General features: G+C 45.6%; 1 protein-coding gene across 1 annotated transcript in view; it reads right to left on the bottom strand.

The window, feature by feature from the left end:
- The window catches only part of Alk (ALK receptor tyrosine kinase), a 735,816-nt gene that overhangs the window by 93,263 nt on the left and 624,589 nt on the right, over positions 1-17,964 (bottom strand). The window contains exon 9 of the mRNA XM_021185679.3: positions 6,602-6,771. Coding sequence (XP_021041338.1) covers positions 6,602-6,771 — 170 coding nt within the window. The remainder of the gene's footprint in view (positions 1-6,601; positions 6,772-17,964) is intronic.

Raw genomic sequence — 17,964 nt, 5'->3', positions numbered from 1 at the left:
CATTATGAAATAAGGCCTCTGACCTGGATCCTTCTGATTTGGGCTAGAATGACTAGCCAGCACAAGCCAGGATTCTTCCTGTCTCTGCCTCCAGTGCTGTGGTCAGTTTGTTTGTTTGTTTGTTTGCTTGCTTTTGTTTGGACAGGGTAATTGTGTAATGCTAGCCGGCCTGGAACTCACTATGTAAATCAGGTTGGACTTGAACTCACAGAGATCCAACTGCCTCTGCCAACCAAGAGCTGGGATTAAAAACATGTGCCACCAAGCCTAGCTTGGCTTTTGGTTTTTAAACCTTGGTTCTGAGGCATCAAACTCACGTCTTTATGCTTGCATATAAGCACTTTGCACACTGAGTCATCTCTCCATCAGCTACTCTTAAAATATATAAGATATTATGGGCCTCAGGGGGGTTATGAAGCAAAGAAGAAAAACCTAAACAACTAGCTTGAAATGTATAAGAAATATGGTCTAAAAATAGCTCAGAACCAAAATATTTTGTCAGTCACAAGGCCTAACATGTTTTAGGTTCCTACCTCTTGCCACACACTGTATTGTATTTCCTCAGGCAGGGCCTAGAAAGCAGAGTGGCCTAAGGGTTAAGGGAACAATCATTTAACCTCTTTAGCACTCAGATTTCTCATATATAAAGGGAGTTAGTTATAGTTTCTATCCCAAGGGGCTCTTTGAAGGATGAAAGCAGATAGTGCAGCTAAGTACTCGTTACAGTGATTGGCCAGCAGTGAGCACTCCCCATGCATTAGCTCTGACCTGCATTTGAAACTCATTCATGGTTGCACCAGGAAGCTGGGATGCAATTTGTGAAAAATACAAGTTAAACATAACACTTCCAGAAGCAGGGGATGTCTAGAACCATGAACCCAGGATTGCCTGTAGTGTTTGGCGTGTATGCTTCTCTACACAGACAACAATGAAGAAAGGGCCCCGCTAAGTCTTTCCTGAGGGCAGAAAGATGCTCCAGGAAGGGAGGCTGCTGCTATCCATAGTCTTCCTGGATAAAGTAGGGATGCCGAGGATGACAGCCAAAAGTTGAACAGGGGAGAAAAAGCATTTCTGGCATTTCTGGTATGAATGCATGAGGACATAATTCTCAGTTTAACCGAACTCGTTTGGAAGATGCATTTGCGAGGCATCTCACTTGCCGTTTAGGACAAAGGATGCAAAAGGGAACAGGAAACCCAAATATGTCCAGAGGGAACATTTTTTCTCGTTAGACGTTGTATACAGCATACAGCTAAAAGCCTTCCTAATGACAGTGCTGGGGAGCGGAGCTTGCACAGGTGTGATAAGTGGTGTGCTTTCTATTTGACTGTGCGATTGCGGTGACTTGTGTGACATGATTTGATCCATGGTTATCTCCCAATCTCTCGCATAGAGAGCTTGAGTGGCAGCCTCTATGCTGTACGTGTGTCAAGGCTTAGGGCAGTGGGCAACACTGCTTTTAGTAAGGGAGATGATAATGAAGAGGAAACCCAGGAATAGATCCCTGGAAGAGAATGGTGATTGCAATAAGGAGAGAGAACTTGCTTTTTGTCCATTTTTGAAGAAAGGTAAAATGAATCCCAGAAGAAATAATGGCAGTCACACCCGAGGAGGGAGAAGAGGTGGGTGGGGGACAGAAAAAAGAAAGGAGCCGTATTTACTCATGATAGATGTCTGAGCACGACAAAGCCTTTAAACACATTTGAATTAGTGCTGTCCTTCAAAATTGCCATGAGAGCATGTATCTGTATTCCAGGGATGTTGCCACTGCTCACGACATGCCGGGCACTGCTCATGACATGCTGGGCCCGGCTCTGGGGATTCTTTTTCCTAGTTCGTCTTTGCAGTCTGGTTGTAGAGTGATGGTAATTCCATAATGATGACAGATGATGGCGTTATTTCTATCATGTTACATAGTTGTGAATGGACAGAAGAGATGCCATTCATGGACACGCAGCTTCTGGCTGCCAGCTTTTTTATGGGCACATGGCACAGTCACTGAGATACTGCTGCGGCGTGGGAGCAATCTGACTGCAGTTCTTTGGTCTCCACGCTCAGCTCAAGCTCCCAACTCACAGGCACCGGGCAGGGGAGTGGGGGCACACGATTAAGATCAAAGTCTTTCTCATAAAGTGGTTTTGACAGGACAGTGACCACACACAAAGAAAGCACAGGCACCAGGCGAGTCCCCAAAGAGGGTCTCCCTGTCACAAGAGTAACAAATGCTGTTTTGCTTCTTCTGACAGGACACAGGTGTTGCTTTGAAATATGGAACTCTTTGTGGTCGTGTTTATTATAAAGTGGTCTCGTCTGTTTCGCTAGACACAGGTTGAACAGAAGAGGGGTACTGGAGGGATTCCAATGGTGAATTCTCAGCTCATTCAGCTGCTGTTTTGAGGTATATAGTCAATTTTTCTCAAGACATATTCTGGCAACATAGATTTATTGAGCTTTTCATGTTAGGCATGCTACTAGGTTCAGAAATCAGTGGCATATAAGATAGGGACATGATCTCTGCCCTGTGTACCAATTCAAATATTAAAAAAAATAACCCATTAAAAATGAAAGAAAAGGCACATGTTTGCCTCAAGAGCCACAAGGACACATTGTGGGCACACAGATAGCCCGGGATGGAGGGAAGACTTCTTTAAACAGTGAACGAGGAGTGGTATTTAGAAGTGTGGATGGCAAAGGAAGAATATTAATGTGCAGAGACTTGAAAATGCAAAGGCTTGAGGTAAGGAATTTTGGCTTGGTGAGGAACTTTGGCATGGTACCACTGAGTGAGAGGAGTCTAGGCAGAGGAGGAGAATGAATGGTATGAGATACTGAAGCTGAGGTTGGACACATCACACATAACCTTAAATAAAGTTCTTACTGGAGAACATAGGGAATGCCCTAAAAGCCCCAGGAAGCCAGGGACATGAATAGACTTGTGTTTAAAAGAATTGCTCATGGGCGGTCCAGAGGTTATGGGGAATCTTATCTTTGATAGGATCTTTGATAAGAGTACTTCCTGACTGTACAGGTTGGAGACCCTGGGGGAGCAGAGATGATATAAAGAAGCATAGAGAATAATGTTTCCAATGGCTAAGGACTATGATGGGGCGCTGATAAAGACGAAGATGCTGAACGGTGGAGACGTGGGATGAAGGCTGAGGGCATAGACTGCGAATGCCTACCACAAGGGGCTGGGAGAAGGGAGGTGGTTTGCCTCTGTCCTCTGCTCATTTTCTGTTACTTTCTTCCCTAATTGGTTTCTTTCTCTCCCCCTCACCCCCTGTTTCACTTTGTGGCAATCTAGGCAGCTGTGGTAGCTTCTCTCTCTCCTGGGAGGAGGTCAGAAGAAGGTGCTTCTTGCCCCCTCCATCAGTGACCAGAGCAGAACAGGACGTCTACGACTTACACACTCACAAGAACCTCACCTTGGAGGTTCACATGACTGGTTATCATTTCTAAGATGACTATGCCAGACTCCTCTGAAGCACTGTGCAGGTGACAGGGGGAGGAGCAGTTTGTCATTTTTAGTAATATTCCTTATTAGCAGCTTTTGGTGATTAAGCATTTAGTGTGGACCGAGGAGTTCACCAAACACTTTTCTTCCCCAAACCAGAGACAGCTGTATGTCTCCATTTTGCAGAACATGGAAGATCAGTGGCTGGATTTGTACTGTTTGTTCAATAAATTACTTATGAAGCCACTTAGAGGCTAGAATAAAAGATGCTGAAAACCTCCTGACACCCCGTTATGTATAGATTCTTTTGATGATCCTATTATTTATTCCCATAACAATCTGGTGAAGTACTGCTTACAGGATGGGATGGTGAGACTCGGGGAGTTTCAATAGATGGGATGAGGTTACACCACTAACAAAGCTTGGGACCGTCCACTTGAAAGCCTGCACTCACTTGGACACGCTGCTGTCCCACTTCCTCTCTATTGCTGCTACAGTCTAGTTTGATTTTAGCAAGCGAAACTATCAGACAGTTCACCCGTGCTTCCTCATCTTGTGCCTCCGGTCTGCGTGCCTCCCACACTGCCTCTAGCTTTGAGAACAAGTTGGTGGCTGGCAGGCATTTTTTTTTTTTTTTTGTGAATGGAGACATTTTCTTCCCCCTGTAATTATGTGTGAATTAGGTCACGGTGCATTGTGAACCAAGCTGGCTTTTGTCTGAATCTTCACTGAGTCCTCAAATGGACGCTTTGGCCTCAGTATCAATATTGGAAGTACCAGTCTGCTAATGACCATCAGTGGGGGGAAGAGGAAGGCTGGGAACAAAGTCTCCTTCAAATGCATCTCCTGCGGAAGGGAGCCAGTGGACTCAACGGCTTCCTTGCTTTAAATCCCCTGGAGTAGCTATGAAACAGAGAACTTGCTGGGTTGAAGCGAGAAGGGGTAACAATCGGAATTAATTTTACATCTCCCAGGAGGGATGGTGCCAGCATCGCCAGCAAGGTTCCAATCCCTGTGTGTGACTGTCACAGTCCCCAAGGATGAAAGACCAGGCTATGGAGGTGGCACCCATACTTTCCCTTTCCTCCACTTTAATTAAATCCATTTGTCCCAGGGTCATTGAGCCTGGGGACATCTATGGGCTCTGATCATCAAGCCACATACATTGGAAGGAGAGGATGGCTGCTGTTCCGAGTTAGGAGAGGTCTTCTTCCCTATGACAGGAGAGTTCCTATTAGAAGTGGCAAGGAACAGCACATTATGAGGTTTGAGAGAAGAATTCAAAGCCCAGCTCCACACTTCAGAAGCCTCGAGACAACAGGCATCACCCTTTGCCCTGCTTTGAGCCTTTGGTCCTTGTATTTCAAAGGTCGGTTCACCAGAATGGTAATTTGAGTATCTCTTGTAAGAAGATGATTGTGAAGACTGCACTAGATGGTAGAGCGTGATGCTTAGCCAATGGCAGGTGGTTTTCCCTTCCAGTCTACTCTGTAGGTGAGATGCCACCCTGCCTTTTGCTATAGGCTATGTCTGTGCCACCTGTGGGATATTTGGTAAGGCACAGCAGAGTGTCACAGACATGCTGCTGTGCCAGGCCATTTTTAACTCAAGCATTGCTTGCTCCAGGCTGACTGCAGGTGGCAGGGTAGTGCCATCCTAGGGAGACAAGTGACAGCTGAACTCCACGGGCTTCGGCTCCAATCCAATGCCCCATGCAGCTGGAGATCTGGTAATCCAGCCATATCCATTTGGAAGTGGGAAGGACTAAACGTGGAAGGAGTCAAGGCTTTTGTCCAAGGTCACAGAGGTTACTGGTAGTAAAGTCTGATACCAACCAGGGTCCCTGGTAGAAGCTCTTCTCTGGTCGGTGAGGAGACTGGCATCTCCCTATGTCAACCTGCCTCTGGAGCTGAATCAGTTGAGCAGTAATCCCCCAGGTTCCAGTCTTGGCTCAGAGACAAACTTGTTTTGCTCCTTTGATTTTTTTTTTTCAGCTTTTCCTCTTTAAAAGAACGGTAGAGAATAGTGATGGAGCTTCCCCACCCACTAAGGTTTTGTTGTTAACGAGGAAAGAGGAAATGAGAGGAAATAAGAGGAAGTAAGGCAACATCCATCAAGTGAGAGAAAATGCCACAGAGATACGAAGCCCGAGCATCATTTGGTAGTAGCTCGAGTGCCTCATTTTCTGCTCTCTCCACAGACAGATCCTGAAGAAAGCCAATCAGGCCAGGTGAGAGCTGCAGGAGAGGAGTGTTCATTAACGCGCCATCCCTTGAAGAATCTCGAGCTCCCGGCAATCGACAGGAGATGTGCATGACTGCGTGTGTACATGGGTGTGGTGGTTAATATTGACTGCCAACCTGACAGAATGGAGAACTGCCTAGGAGACAGACCTCTGGACTTGTCAGTGAAAGGATTTTAGATTGGGTTTACTGAGGTGGGAAGACCCAACCTAAAACCATTCAATGGGGCAGTACCATCCAATGGGGCGGAGTCTCAGGCTGAAGTAAAAGAAGCCAGGCCAACACCAGCTTTTATGGCTCTGATTACTCATCTCTGATGCAGTGTAACCAGCTGCCTCATGCTTTTGTCATTGTGCTGTCCCTGCTATGATGGCTTAAACCCTCAAACTACGAGCCAAAATAAACCCTTCTGTGATGGTTTGTGTACGCTCTGCCCAGGGAGTGGCACTATTAGAAGGTATGGCCCTGTTGGTGTAGGGGTGTCACTGTGGGTATGGGCTTTAAGACCCTCATCCTAACTACCTGGAAGTGAGTCTTCCACTAGTCGCCTTCAGATGAAGACGTAGAACTCTCAGCAACTCCTGAACCATGCCTGCCTGGATGCTGCCCTGCTCCCATCTTGATGGTCATGAACTGAACCTCTGAACCTGTACGCCAGCCCCAACTAAATGTTGTCCTTTATAAGACTTGCCTAGGTCATGGTGTCTGTTCACAGCAGTAAAACCCAAACAAAGTCACCTTCCCTCCTTAAGTTGTCAGGTACTTTGTCATAGCAAAGAGAAAAAAACCAACCAATCAAACGTCTTAGATAAAGGGCATGGGGGAGTGTGAGACCTTCCCAGGTCAGCACTGTGCCTTGTAGGGTAAAACAAAGCAGGAGGTGGGGGGATGAATAATAACCCACCTGTCAGTCACGTCGAGGAGGGACAGCACTGTACGCTGCCACAGGCTTAAGCCTTCGTTGGTGGCGACATGCCAGACGGTCCGGCTTTGCTCCTTTCCGGTTTTGTTCTCCACCAGCACGAGAGATACGTTTCCCCTCAAAACCCCGCGGATGAGCCAGGACATGCGGAGCTGCGAGAGAGACAGAGAGAGATGCACACATCAGTTAAAATGTTATTGCACCATGGAAACCTCAAGTATCCTTGCAGCCCCGGCTGAAGCTTAAAGGACTTTGCTGGAGGCTCATCTGAATTGATCCAGCAAAGGCAGCTGATGCCCACAGCCTGATCTTGCTAACGGCTGCTAAAGGACTTTCACTGAAGTTCAAGGATCTGGGCAGGAACCACCAGCAAGCAATCCGAAGCTTCATTGAGGCTGATGATCTCACCCCAAATTTCAATGATTCTACCTCTGCACTAGACCAGTAGGGTTACTCAGGTGAGCTTCCTTAAGGATACCCAAAGGTTTTTGCCTATGGTCTCAACTCACTATGTGATGTAATAGAGGTGATTTTTTTCCATTCAATTTTTTTTTGATTTAGGAATAATGGACTTTTGTATTCCTTCTAATAATTACAGGTGTTGTTTGAACAGTGTCAGATCACATTAGCTAATGGGAGACTTCATCTCTCTCTCTCTCTCTCTCTCTCTCTCTCTCTGATACACACCTATATATCATGATATCCTAATATAGTTATCTTCCCAAATAAGGATGCTGCTTTGCCAAAAGGAAGCTGAAAGCGTCTGTTTTTGTTGTGTCGTGGGTTTCTATGGCACCATTCCCTAGACATTTGAAAGGAAATAGTAGCTAATAGTAGTCTTTATAAGAAAGTTTAAATGTAGTCATGTTCAGAGGCAGTGCAGGCTACAAACTGAGGTTTGAGATAACAGAGGTTGTGCTTGATAGAGGCAATCTACAAACAACACCTAGCATGTAAAAGAACTCTGCTGTTCCGAGTCTGAAAGAAAAAGGCTCCCGGAGAAAGACGGGCAAACAGAGTGCATCCTGAACATGCAGAGCTCTGGTCAGCCATGGTTCTTGGCTCGAGCGGTTTGAAGAGCTAGTTCTCTGTCATGCCCAGCTTCTGTCTCCCAACCCCTGACTGGTAGCTGCTTTACAATTCGATTGAAGAGGATGGTACCACCATCCATAGTAGCCTGATAATTCACACTGTCCTACCTAGAAAGCCTATCTCTAACCAAGCCATGGCTGGATCCTGGGTCCTGATCCGGTGAGTCAGATTTACCGTCACATGTATCTATCCAGGGGGACAAATACTCACCCCCATTAAAACCTCCCATGGTAGCTGAAGGAATCTATCAATGTTTTTCTGTCCTTACTCAGTTTTCTTGTATGTCTGGATAACACTGAATAGAGAATTTAACCAACTCCACCTTAGGTAATGCTAACCAAACCTATACTATAGGCAACACTTTCTTATAGTCTATGGCATGCAGTGTCCTGCTTGGGACTGTGCCTGACATGTACTTGCCTTTGTTTAGCTCCAGAACACTGTGGATTTGGACTTGGGAAGTGGAACTGTTGTTCCTCAGTGCCCTTGGTTGTTGGTACTTACCTCTGTGCATGTGTTGGTACTTTCTCCATTCTGTGGCTTCCCATCCCACCGCCTTCTAGCCCCTGCCCTTTCTATTGATCCTCTTTTTTTCCCGCTACCACCTCCGATTGCTATGCCTATAGCTCTTCTGTCCACAAAGAAGATCAGATCCCTCTCACTTTAGGAAACCTAAATGCCTTCTATTTAATTCTTGTGGCTCTTCTGGCTCACAACCTGTTTCTATTCTCCACTTAGATGTTCGCATATCTAGTAACAGGCAGGTAAATGATTCCCCTTCTTTATTCTCTTTTATGTTAGGAATGGATCCTGAAGCCTTGTACATACTAGGCAAGCACAGTACCACTGAGCTACATCGCCATTCACTCTTCAATGTTTTTCCAACAGGCTTCTATCTTCACTTCTTCATTAATCTAACAACAGAAGTCTCATATTGCCTTTAGAACTTATTCTCTGAAGTACATCCATGGCTCCTAAAGTACCCCTTCCCCTCTCTCTCCCTTCTGAAACCTCTTGTGAACTTCTGTCACATTCCCGCTGTCATCTGTGACTTGGCTCAAAAGCTTTCAATGGGTTCTTATTCTCCACTGGAAAAAGTCAAGGTAACCATGGTATGGTCCTCTATGATCTAAGGAAATCAGCGTGCTTTCTAGTCAGCAAATACTGATGGAGCACCCGGGCTGAGTCACATGTGTTTGACAGATACACAAGAGGTTTCTTCATCTTCTGGCAATATGTTTTAATTCAATCAGGGCTGGGGGAGGGGAAGAGACGAGCTAGAGGGGATAGAGGAGTGAGAAAGGAAACCAGAGAGAAGAGACAAGAGAGAGAAGACTGGGGTGGGGGGGCGGTGTTTAAAGAGTTCTTAGTCCCCTTACCTCCACCCCGGGAGGTGCTAAGGCTCCCTTTTGCTTCCAGGCTCCCATATGGTCATCTCCATATTCTGAAATGTTTACTGTGTGTTACTCCGTTGTGACTCACTCCACACAACACTTCCCTGCCCTCATATGGGGATATAAATTGCAAGTTAAGATTTAAACAATGTAACTGACTTTGGTTGTGGTGCAGGACCACCCAATAGTCCATAAAAGACACACAAGACAATGCAAGACCCTTGACATTACTAAGACTTTAATCGCCAAACCTGTTTGCCCTAACTAGTAAGAGTGATGAGTAAACAGACCGAAAAGAAACCTTGCTTTGAAATGATGAGTTATATTACGAACACACCTAAGAGTCAATGTGAAACCTAAGGCATATACTTCAGTAGTGTCTGTTTCTTAGAAATAGATGAAGAGATCTTGGAATAAGACGGGTAAACAGGCAGTCAGTAGACAACTAGTAAATGTGTTTGGGATCATTCAGTGTCTCTTGATCCCTGAGTCAGTAGGGATATGTGTCTACTCAGATGTGTTTCCTCCAGATACAGGGGTTCTCTGTGTAGTCCTGGCTGCGTGGAACTCACTTTGTACACCAGGTTGGCCTCGAACTCAGAGACTCACCTGCCTCTGGTTCTCGATTAAGGGTGTGCACCTCCACCGTCTGCCTCATAGGCCTACTTCTTAACTGCACCTTCCCACGCAGGATCTCCAGATTCTGCCTCTGAGCCAGTCTTTTTTTTTTTTTTCCTTCCAGAGTCTGATTCTCACACCAGACCTTGCAGTGTTAACCTGGGACCATGTTAGAAGGGCAGAATTTCCAGCTGGGTACAGACCTACTGAATCAGAGTCTACAGAGAGACACAGAATGAAAGAGCAGCCTCTGGGGCTCTGCCTTGGTCTTCATTTACTGCCTCTCCAGAACGCAGTGGGAGCAACTGACCTTTGTAACAGTACAGACTCTCTCAGGGAGCAGGGGGTGCTCTTCAAACCACTCTAGTTTCCTGGCTTGAGGACTATGGATGAACTAAGTGCCCGTGCTCCGAACCAGCTTACCTCCTCCGAGTCCCCATTTTGTTGTGATCATAGCTGTCCCTTCCCAGTCTAGCTTCAAAGGTTGTTATGGAGACTCTGGACTGGGTGAGACAGTGAATGTGAGTGATACCATGAACAGCAACACATGAAAATCAGTGGTTTTTCAACCTGAGCTGCAAAACTAGGAACATCTGTGGAGTTTTCCAAACTGCCACAGTCTGGGCTCCACTGCAGATTCTCTTTTAAGAAGTCCTGGAAGGTTTTGGGCAGCGGTAGGCTTTCAAGTCCTTCCAGGTGCTACTGAAGTTCAGCCAGGCTGAGATCACTGTGGGAGAGAGACTATTTAGTGTAGCAAGTAGCCTGGCTCTCTCAGTGAGGGGGTCCGTTTTCATCTTGAACTTGGAAGCAACTCTCAATCACTAAGGAATTGTTTTAAATGTGGCCACAGAGTGAGGTGACTCTCCTATAGGGGGAGGGCACAGCCCCCAGCAGAGCCTTCATGAGTTGTCGCATGGTGTTCCCAGGTGAGACTGAGGTCAGTGCAGGCAGCAAGGGTTCCCAGCGCCGAGGTTGAGCAGGAGACAGGATTCTCTCCTCTTGGGCCTGCAGACTAAGGTTCTTAGCAAGCTCATTTTTGCGCATGTGTGCATGTGTGCTTGTGTGTTACAGGTAGGTGAACACGGATGCATGGGCAAGTGTACACGTGGAAGCTGGAGGGCGCCCTGTAGTGTTTTTGGTAGGTGTGGTCCATCAAGGGTTTTGTTTTAATTTTTTTTTCTTTTTGGTTTGAAACAGAGTCCATCACTAGTCTGAAACTCACAAAATAGGCTGGACTGGCTACCACAGGGATCTCTGTCTCCACCTCTTTTTACAAATTATTTATTTTATGTATGTGAGTACACTCTGTAGCTCTCTTCAGACACACCAGAAGAGGGCATTGGATCCCATGACAGATGGTTGTGAGCCACCATGTGGTTGCCAGGAATTGAATTCAGGACCTCTGGGAGAGAAGTGAGTGCTCTTAATCACTGAGCCAAACTATCTCCACCTCTTATGGAGGGGGTTAGAAGTGCAGGATACCATACCAAGCCTGTTTTTAATTATGAATTCTAGGGATCAAACTCAGATCCTCATGCACGTAAGGCAAATATTGTAACAATTGAGTTATTGCCTCTGCCCATTAACTTTTTTTTTGACCAGGCTAGCCTTGAACTCAGAAATCTGCCTGCCTCTGCCTCCCAGGTGCTGGGCTGCCCGGCTGCCAATTAACTTCTTAATGCTAAGAACTGGAGGACCTAGGTCAAGCCTACTGAGAATCCCATTTAGTTGCCAGTATCTAAAACCACTGTGGCTCCTAAAGCAGAGTGGGCTTGAGTTCTTCCGAAGGATCTTTCTTCCCATCATCTAGTTCTTAAGAGCCATGTGAATGTCACTCGATATAGACTCTCTACACCAAGTGTACCCAGCTTGGACCTGACAGCAAGTTTCTGGTGCCCACGGTACGGGAATCTAATCTTTGAATGTGATCTTAATACCCGTTTCTATCTGAGTGGCCTGTAGGGTACAGAGTCATTTTCTAATTGACTCTGAAAGCTCAAAAGCCACACTAGGTCCTTTCCCACATACCGTCTTGTTTTTATACCCACAATCCCCTCTCATGTAGGTATTATTACTGCCTGTTGTGGTTTGAATAGGAATTGCCTCCTCCCCAAAAGGCTCTTGTGTTGGAGACTTGGTTAATAGACATAATCTTTGGGGGTGATTAAATACGAGCTTTGACTGAGTGAATGGATTATTCATGTGCAATGGCATCACTGGGGGGATGACAGGAAGCAGGAGGAGGGTCTTCGTTAGAGAAAGTAGATCATTGGGGCATGCCTTGGAAGGATCATCTTGTCCTAGGCCCTTCCTGTTTGTCCTATTTGCTTCCTGGCTACCACAGGGTGAGCAGCTGGCCCCTACCCTGCCCTTTCTGACCTCATCTTGCCATGGACCCCTACATTCAGAGGAGCCAGCCAATCATACTCTAAAACTACTGACACTCTTAGCCCGAAAGAGTCCTTTGTCCTTGTCACCATTTACCTCAGGCAATTTGTCATAGCAGCATAAGCTTGGCTACTCTGCACTCATTTTTCAGAAGAAAAGTTTAGGGTGTAGAGAGGTGACGTCAGTCATCCACGGACACTACACTCAAGTCCTGCAGATGCGGACACCACACTGCCTCTGTGTGTTCTCTCTACCACACACCGCCACATGTGCATGTTGGATGCTGTGGCGATCCTTAAAGCTTCAGGGGCTTACTGAAGAGATTCTAGATCCTTACGTCATCATCATGGTCCACAGACCAACCATTTTGGTGTCCCCTGGGAGCCCTTCTCCAAACACAGGGCCTCCTATCCCAACCTGGCTTGACTGAATCAGAATCCACACTTTAACAAGATCTTATCTGCAGACTCTCAGAGTGGAGGAAATTAGGGAGATGGTAGATTTTCAGCTGTGCGTTATTATCATTGTCCCTGCAGCAATTAGTGCTATATGGGCATGTATTTATACAGGTATGCAGAATCTTACATAGACATACATTTATATAAAAAAATAAAGTTGTTTAACTCTGTAATAATTTTTTAAAAATTCTTCTGGCTGCTTCCTAATAGATATAGGTTACAAATGGCAGGCTTCTGATTAATAAACTCTTTTGCATGCAGACAGCACGTGAGACAAGTGACGAGAGACACCATAGGAGCACACCACCAGCAATTATATCTCCTGGCTCCAGCCGGCCCTTTCACAAGGGCCTTTTTTTCCCCTGCCTCTCTCGGTGGGGCCTGATAGACTTTCCAATTATGTGGTACCACTGTTTGTCATTTTATTAATTAAAGTCCTGTATGTAAAGCAGGCGCAGCATTGTGGCTAGGCCTAATGCTATTAGTTCTCTCATGGCCCTTTCCTCTTCCAGAGGTAATTACTGCAATTTTATGTCTAGGATGTGACCCGAGTTTGCTATGCATACCCTATGTCTGTTTCAGAACCATCTCTTGAACTCATAAGAAAAAAAAATCATAGCAGAATTTTGGCTGAAAGATTTGGTGGCAGAAAATATTGTCTGTGTTACCTACAGCACCTCCACCTCTTGGGTAAGGTTTTTTTTTTTTTTTTTTTTTTTTTTTTTTTTTTACAGTTTTTCAAATTACTGAAGGGCAGTGGGAGTTTCACAATCAGAGACAAAATCAAGGATGCATGCTCCAAATGTGTAGTTCATAAAAGTCAAGGGAAACACATTTGACTAGACAAAGTTGCACAAAGATGAATTTGATTCGAATGTCAACAGGTGTTCCTGATGCTCCTGGCACCAGGGGTAACCTGGCAGAGACTAGATGACCAAGACTGGAATTATTATCAGGAGCACTCAGAAATGCACTGGGTGCAGTCTGTTAGGATGTGAATGTGAAATGCCTCCCCGTAGGTTCCTTCATTTGAACTCTGGATCGCTGCATGGTGGTGCTGTTTGGAAAGCTAGGAGAACCTTTTAGACATAGGGTGTAGCTTGAAGAGGTAGGGCAGTAGAGACTGGGCTTGAGGGTTCCAGGTTGGCTCTGCTTCTGGTCTGAGCTCTCTGCTTCCTGATCCACAGATATGTGAGCAAGATGCCTCAATTCTCACTGCCACGGCCAATGGCAAGAACCTATATCTTTCTCACCCCGTACTGCAAATTGTAGTACATTCTCTGCCCCCCGTAACATTCTGCTGTTACATATTTGGTCTCAGCAGTGAGAAAAACAAATAAAACGGTGCCCACGGCTCCTCTCTGACCTGAGGTACCAGATGTAATTCTGGGTATGAACTTATAATTTTAAGAGTTCCTTGATTTCAGTGTGGCATCTCATTAACTTGAGCTGAGAATATTGACTCCTGGCAAAATCCAATGTTTTTGTTCTCCATTTTCTAATTCACCTGGAGAAAATAAACACCAACTCTCTAGCTATAAATAGCTTAATGAAAAATCAACCCAGCAAGAGGCTGGCCAGATGCAGATTTTTTTTTTAATAGCAGGCAAATAGAATATGCTGTTGATAAGTGCTTGGGATTATAGTGGCTTGAGAGAAGTTGGATGCCTGGTCACCAAGGAAGCTTAAAGACCAGAATCCTTCTTGAAAACATCAGGGACCACCCCAGCAGTGAAATTCATGTCACTCTGTAAGAACGTGTAGATTGCACATAGAAAATGTTCACCAGGGAGCCCCGGCTGCTAAGATTCTTTAGTACAGATATCTGTTCTCACTGGGCTTTTTATTTCTTCTCCATTTTTTTTTTTGAAATGTGTAACCTATGAGTTTTGATAACTAGGACAAAAACTAGAAAATTAATTTAAGGTCAACAACTATTTAAAATCAAGCTTATGAGGACAAATACTGATATATGAATATTGAAAATAACCAAGGAGAGAAGATCCCACATTTATATAACGTGCTAATTGTCCCTGTGTCCAGGTCATTGTTTCAACTCTTCTGGAAGGAAGTGTACCAACCTGGTTACAGGAATTGTCTTTGGAGGGTAGGATTGTGGGCAATTTCCCTCACCCTTTTCATACTTCATTGTATTGCTTCAATGCTCTAAAATGAGCACAGAATACAGAAAAAAACATATGCTATCTTTAAAAATGTAGAGGGTAGATTCTAATGTTGGAAAGTAGGAACAAGGGGTATCTTACCCATCTCAGAAAGGGTCATTACTGGCAGCTGAGCTGTGGTCTTTGTGAGGAATCCAGGACAAGTAGATGCTGTGAGGGAGGAGGGGGGTTGGCATGCTGGTAGAACAGAGGCTCTGGATCAGAAACAGGGGCCTGCCTTTTACTTACACAGAGCCTTAGCATCCATTTATTAATGAGGTCAGCTAGCGGTGTGGCCTCCTCGAAGGGATTTAATCAGACTCCGTGAGCCTCTTGCCCAGCTTAGCAAAGATATTTGGTAAATGTCATGTTCATTCTCCTGTGTTACAAATGGCGGGGAAGAAATCCATGCTAGAGGCGTAACAGGCACATGCACGTGCACACACAATCCGAAGAGGGCGTCTGCAAGGTTCTGCATGGAAGATTTACTTTTCCACTTTCTAGATCCTTTAGAGGACTCTCCTTCCATTCTTACAGAAAGAAAAAAGACGGTGTGATTTCTGGAGAGCCTCCTTCTGTGCCTCAGTTTCTCTGTGGATGCTGGGGGTTAGATTGGTAGTCCTCCTCTAGGGAGCAGAGTTGAGTCGAGGTAACATTTCTACGCCCTTCACATGCAGTTGTCGGGAAGAGTGTAGGGTCAAGGAAGTGTGTGTGTGTGTGTGTGTGTGTGTGTGTGTGTGTGTGTGTGGTGTGTGTGTGTGTGTGTGTGGTGTGTGTGTGTGTGTGTGTGTGTGTGGTGTGTGTGTGTGTGTGTGGTGTGTGTGTGTGTGTGTGTGTGGTGTGTGTGTGTGTGTGTGTGGTGTGTGTGTGTGTGTGTGGTGTGTGTGTGTGGTGTGTGTGTGTGTGGTGTGTGTGTGTGTGTGTGTGTGGTGTGTGTGTGTGGTGTGTGTGTGTGTGTGTGGTGTGTGTGTGTGTGTGTGTGTGTGTGGTGTGTGTGTGTGTGGTGTGTGTGTGTGTGTGTGTGTGTGTGTGTCTGTGTTTACACAGACCCAGGATACATCTTCTAGGGATATATCCACTGAACAGTTGAACAGTTAGGGAGTCTGTGTTCTACCAGACTGGTCGTCTGGATGTGGGCCACTCAAAGCTAACGTTCACCACTGGGAGCTATGAGCATCTATGATTGACACTGCTTTTGAATAGGACCCAAGTCTGCTATAGGTCAAAGAATTTTCACCCACACCCCTGGGCCTTGACAGTAATTCTTCATATGTGTCAATTTCATCATGTAATGGGGGAGGGATTAAGTTTGAATGGCTCAAAAGTACTAGATTAATTATGTCTGAACGTAACTGTAACGGCTGTTGATCACTTCAGCCCATTAGCACGGATCCTGGCAGAGCTCAGCACACCACAATGAGGAGATGACAGAACGCTAGTCTCCCGTCTCCCAGCTCTTTGTGCTGAGGTAAGAACTACTTGGATGCAGAAGTCTCAATAGGCCTTTATTTGTTGGATCCCTGAGACGCAATGTAGAGACTTTTCTCTAGCCTCTATCCTTGAGGGGCTGTGTAATTAATTAATTAATTATTGATGAAGTGGGTTTATTCAGCATGTTCTCCTGGCACTATTGCTAGTAAAACAATTCTTGCAATCTGCCTACACAGTCAGCCTTCGAGGAGAAGTAAGAACCTGCAATATGTCTTACCAGTGACTTTTCTTGCATCTGAGCCTGGCAAGAAGAGGGGGTAACCCCAGCAGCTGCTGCCATTCATTAAGTATTGGGAATATTACAGAGTTTTTGGGTTTCCATCTGATGCCAGCAACAGTCTTACACAGGAACTAAAACAGGGATTTTTATCCCCAGTTTGGAAGCATGACCTGTTGGAGTCCTTAGTGGGGCATCAGTCGCATAGTGGGATTTAAACTCATATGACCTACGTTGAATTCAATGACCTTGGAGTATTTAGATATTTGGCTCCGGACCAACCTGCCTTATGCCATTTGATAGCAGATTGTCCTTGGGCAAGACAGTCAGCCCTCTATGTCCCAGTTTCTGTGTTAGTAAATGGCATTTGCGCTTCTTCACAAGTCTGTGATGATAATGAGATGATAGAGGTAAAACACTGAGCGTGTCTTCTAGGGACCAATGTTTTAAAGCACATCCTGAGTTATCTTTACATAGGCTCAGAGTCCCTTTTATTTTCCTCTCTAATATTTGACATATTTTAATATTTTTCTTTATTATTATTATTATTATATTTTCTTTATTTACATTTCAAATGTTATCTCCTTTCCTGGTTCACCCTCTGAAAACCCCCTCTCCCCAACTTCCCCCTGCTCACCAACCCACCCACTCCTGCTTCCTGGCCCTGGCATTCCCCTACATCAGGGCATAGAACCTTCACAGGACCAAGGGTCTCAGAGTTCCTTTCTTTAGCCCCACCCTGAGGGAGAGTTTTTCTTTTAAGGTGTAAAGGATTAGAGTCTCTAATAAGACACTTGACTTGCTTTTAGGGTTAAGTAAATGAGTGAGGCATTAGAAACCCAAAGACTGGACTGCTCTTTATGTTGAAAGCATTTCTCCCTTAACTTTGTGATGGAATAAGCACTCCAGAGAGAGCTGCTGTGTCTTCTGGGAGGCCAGCCACCAAGCAGGTTTGAATTGGTGCTTGCTGGCTCAACACTGTTGACTCTCCACAGCAGCCCTGCTTTGCTGCCCACTGGCCCTGCCCTCTCACTGGATGTCTGTGAGCTAAGCAGTCAAGCCCTCAGCCCCATCCCCCGTCCTGATCTACATAAAGATGAGATTCACGCATTTCCCGGGGCCAGTGTAGGCAGAGGGAGTAGCCCTGTAGTCCTTGATGTACAGTGGATTTTTACAATAGTGACGCCTTTATAGTCATATGGGATAGCTGCGATTGAAACTGTAAAGGAGGGCTGCCTATCCTAGACACATACCATAGGCCTTCAGAAAACCATTTGGAAAAGTCCCTCCTGCATTCCTATAGTCTCCTTTCTCACCTCCCTAAAGCTTTTGCCCAGCCCCATTGAGGGCTTTCTGAGATTAGTGTCTCCATCCCTGGGGATGCTGCTCCATACATAGCCTGCTGGATCCCTTTGGGCACCAGAGATATTATGGCTGTTGGGCTATGGGGGAAAAGGGAGGCAGCTACCAGAAGGTCCCATGCTCCTCTGACTCGTTCCATGTGACTCCATCACCCGTAGGAGCC

The sequence above is a fragment of the Mus caroli genome, unplaced genomic scaffold (assembly GCF_978045245.1).
Source record: "Mus caroli unplaced genomic scaffold, Mus_caroli_1 scaffold_18, whole genome shotgun sequence".
NCBI classification, from domain to species: domain Eukaryota; kingdom Metazoa; phylum Chordata; class Mammalia; order Rodentia; family Muridae; genus Mus; species Mus caroli.
This window is presented reverse-complemented; position numbering and strand designations above follow the sequence as displayed.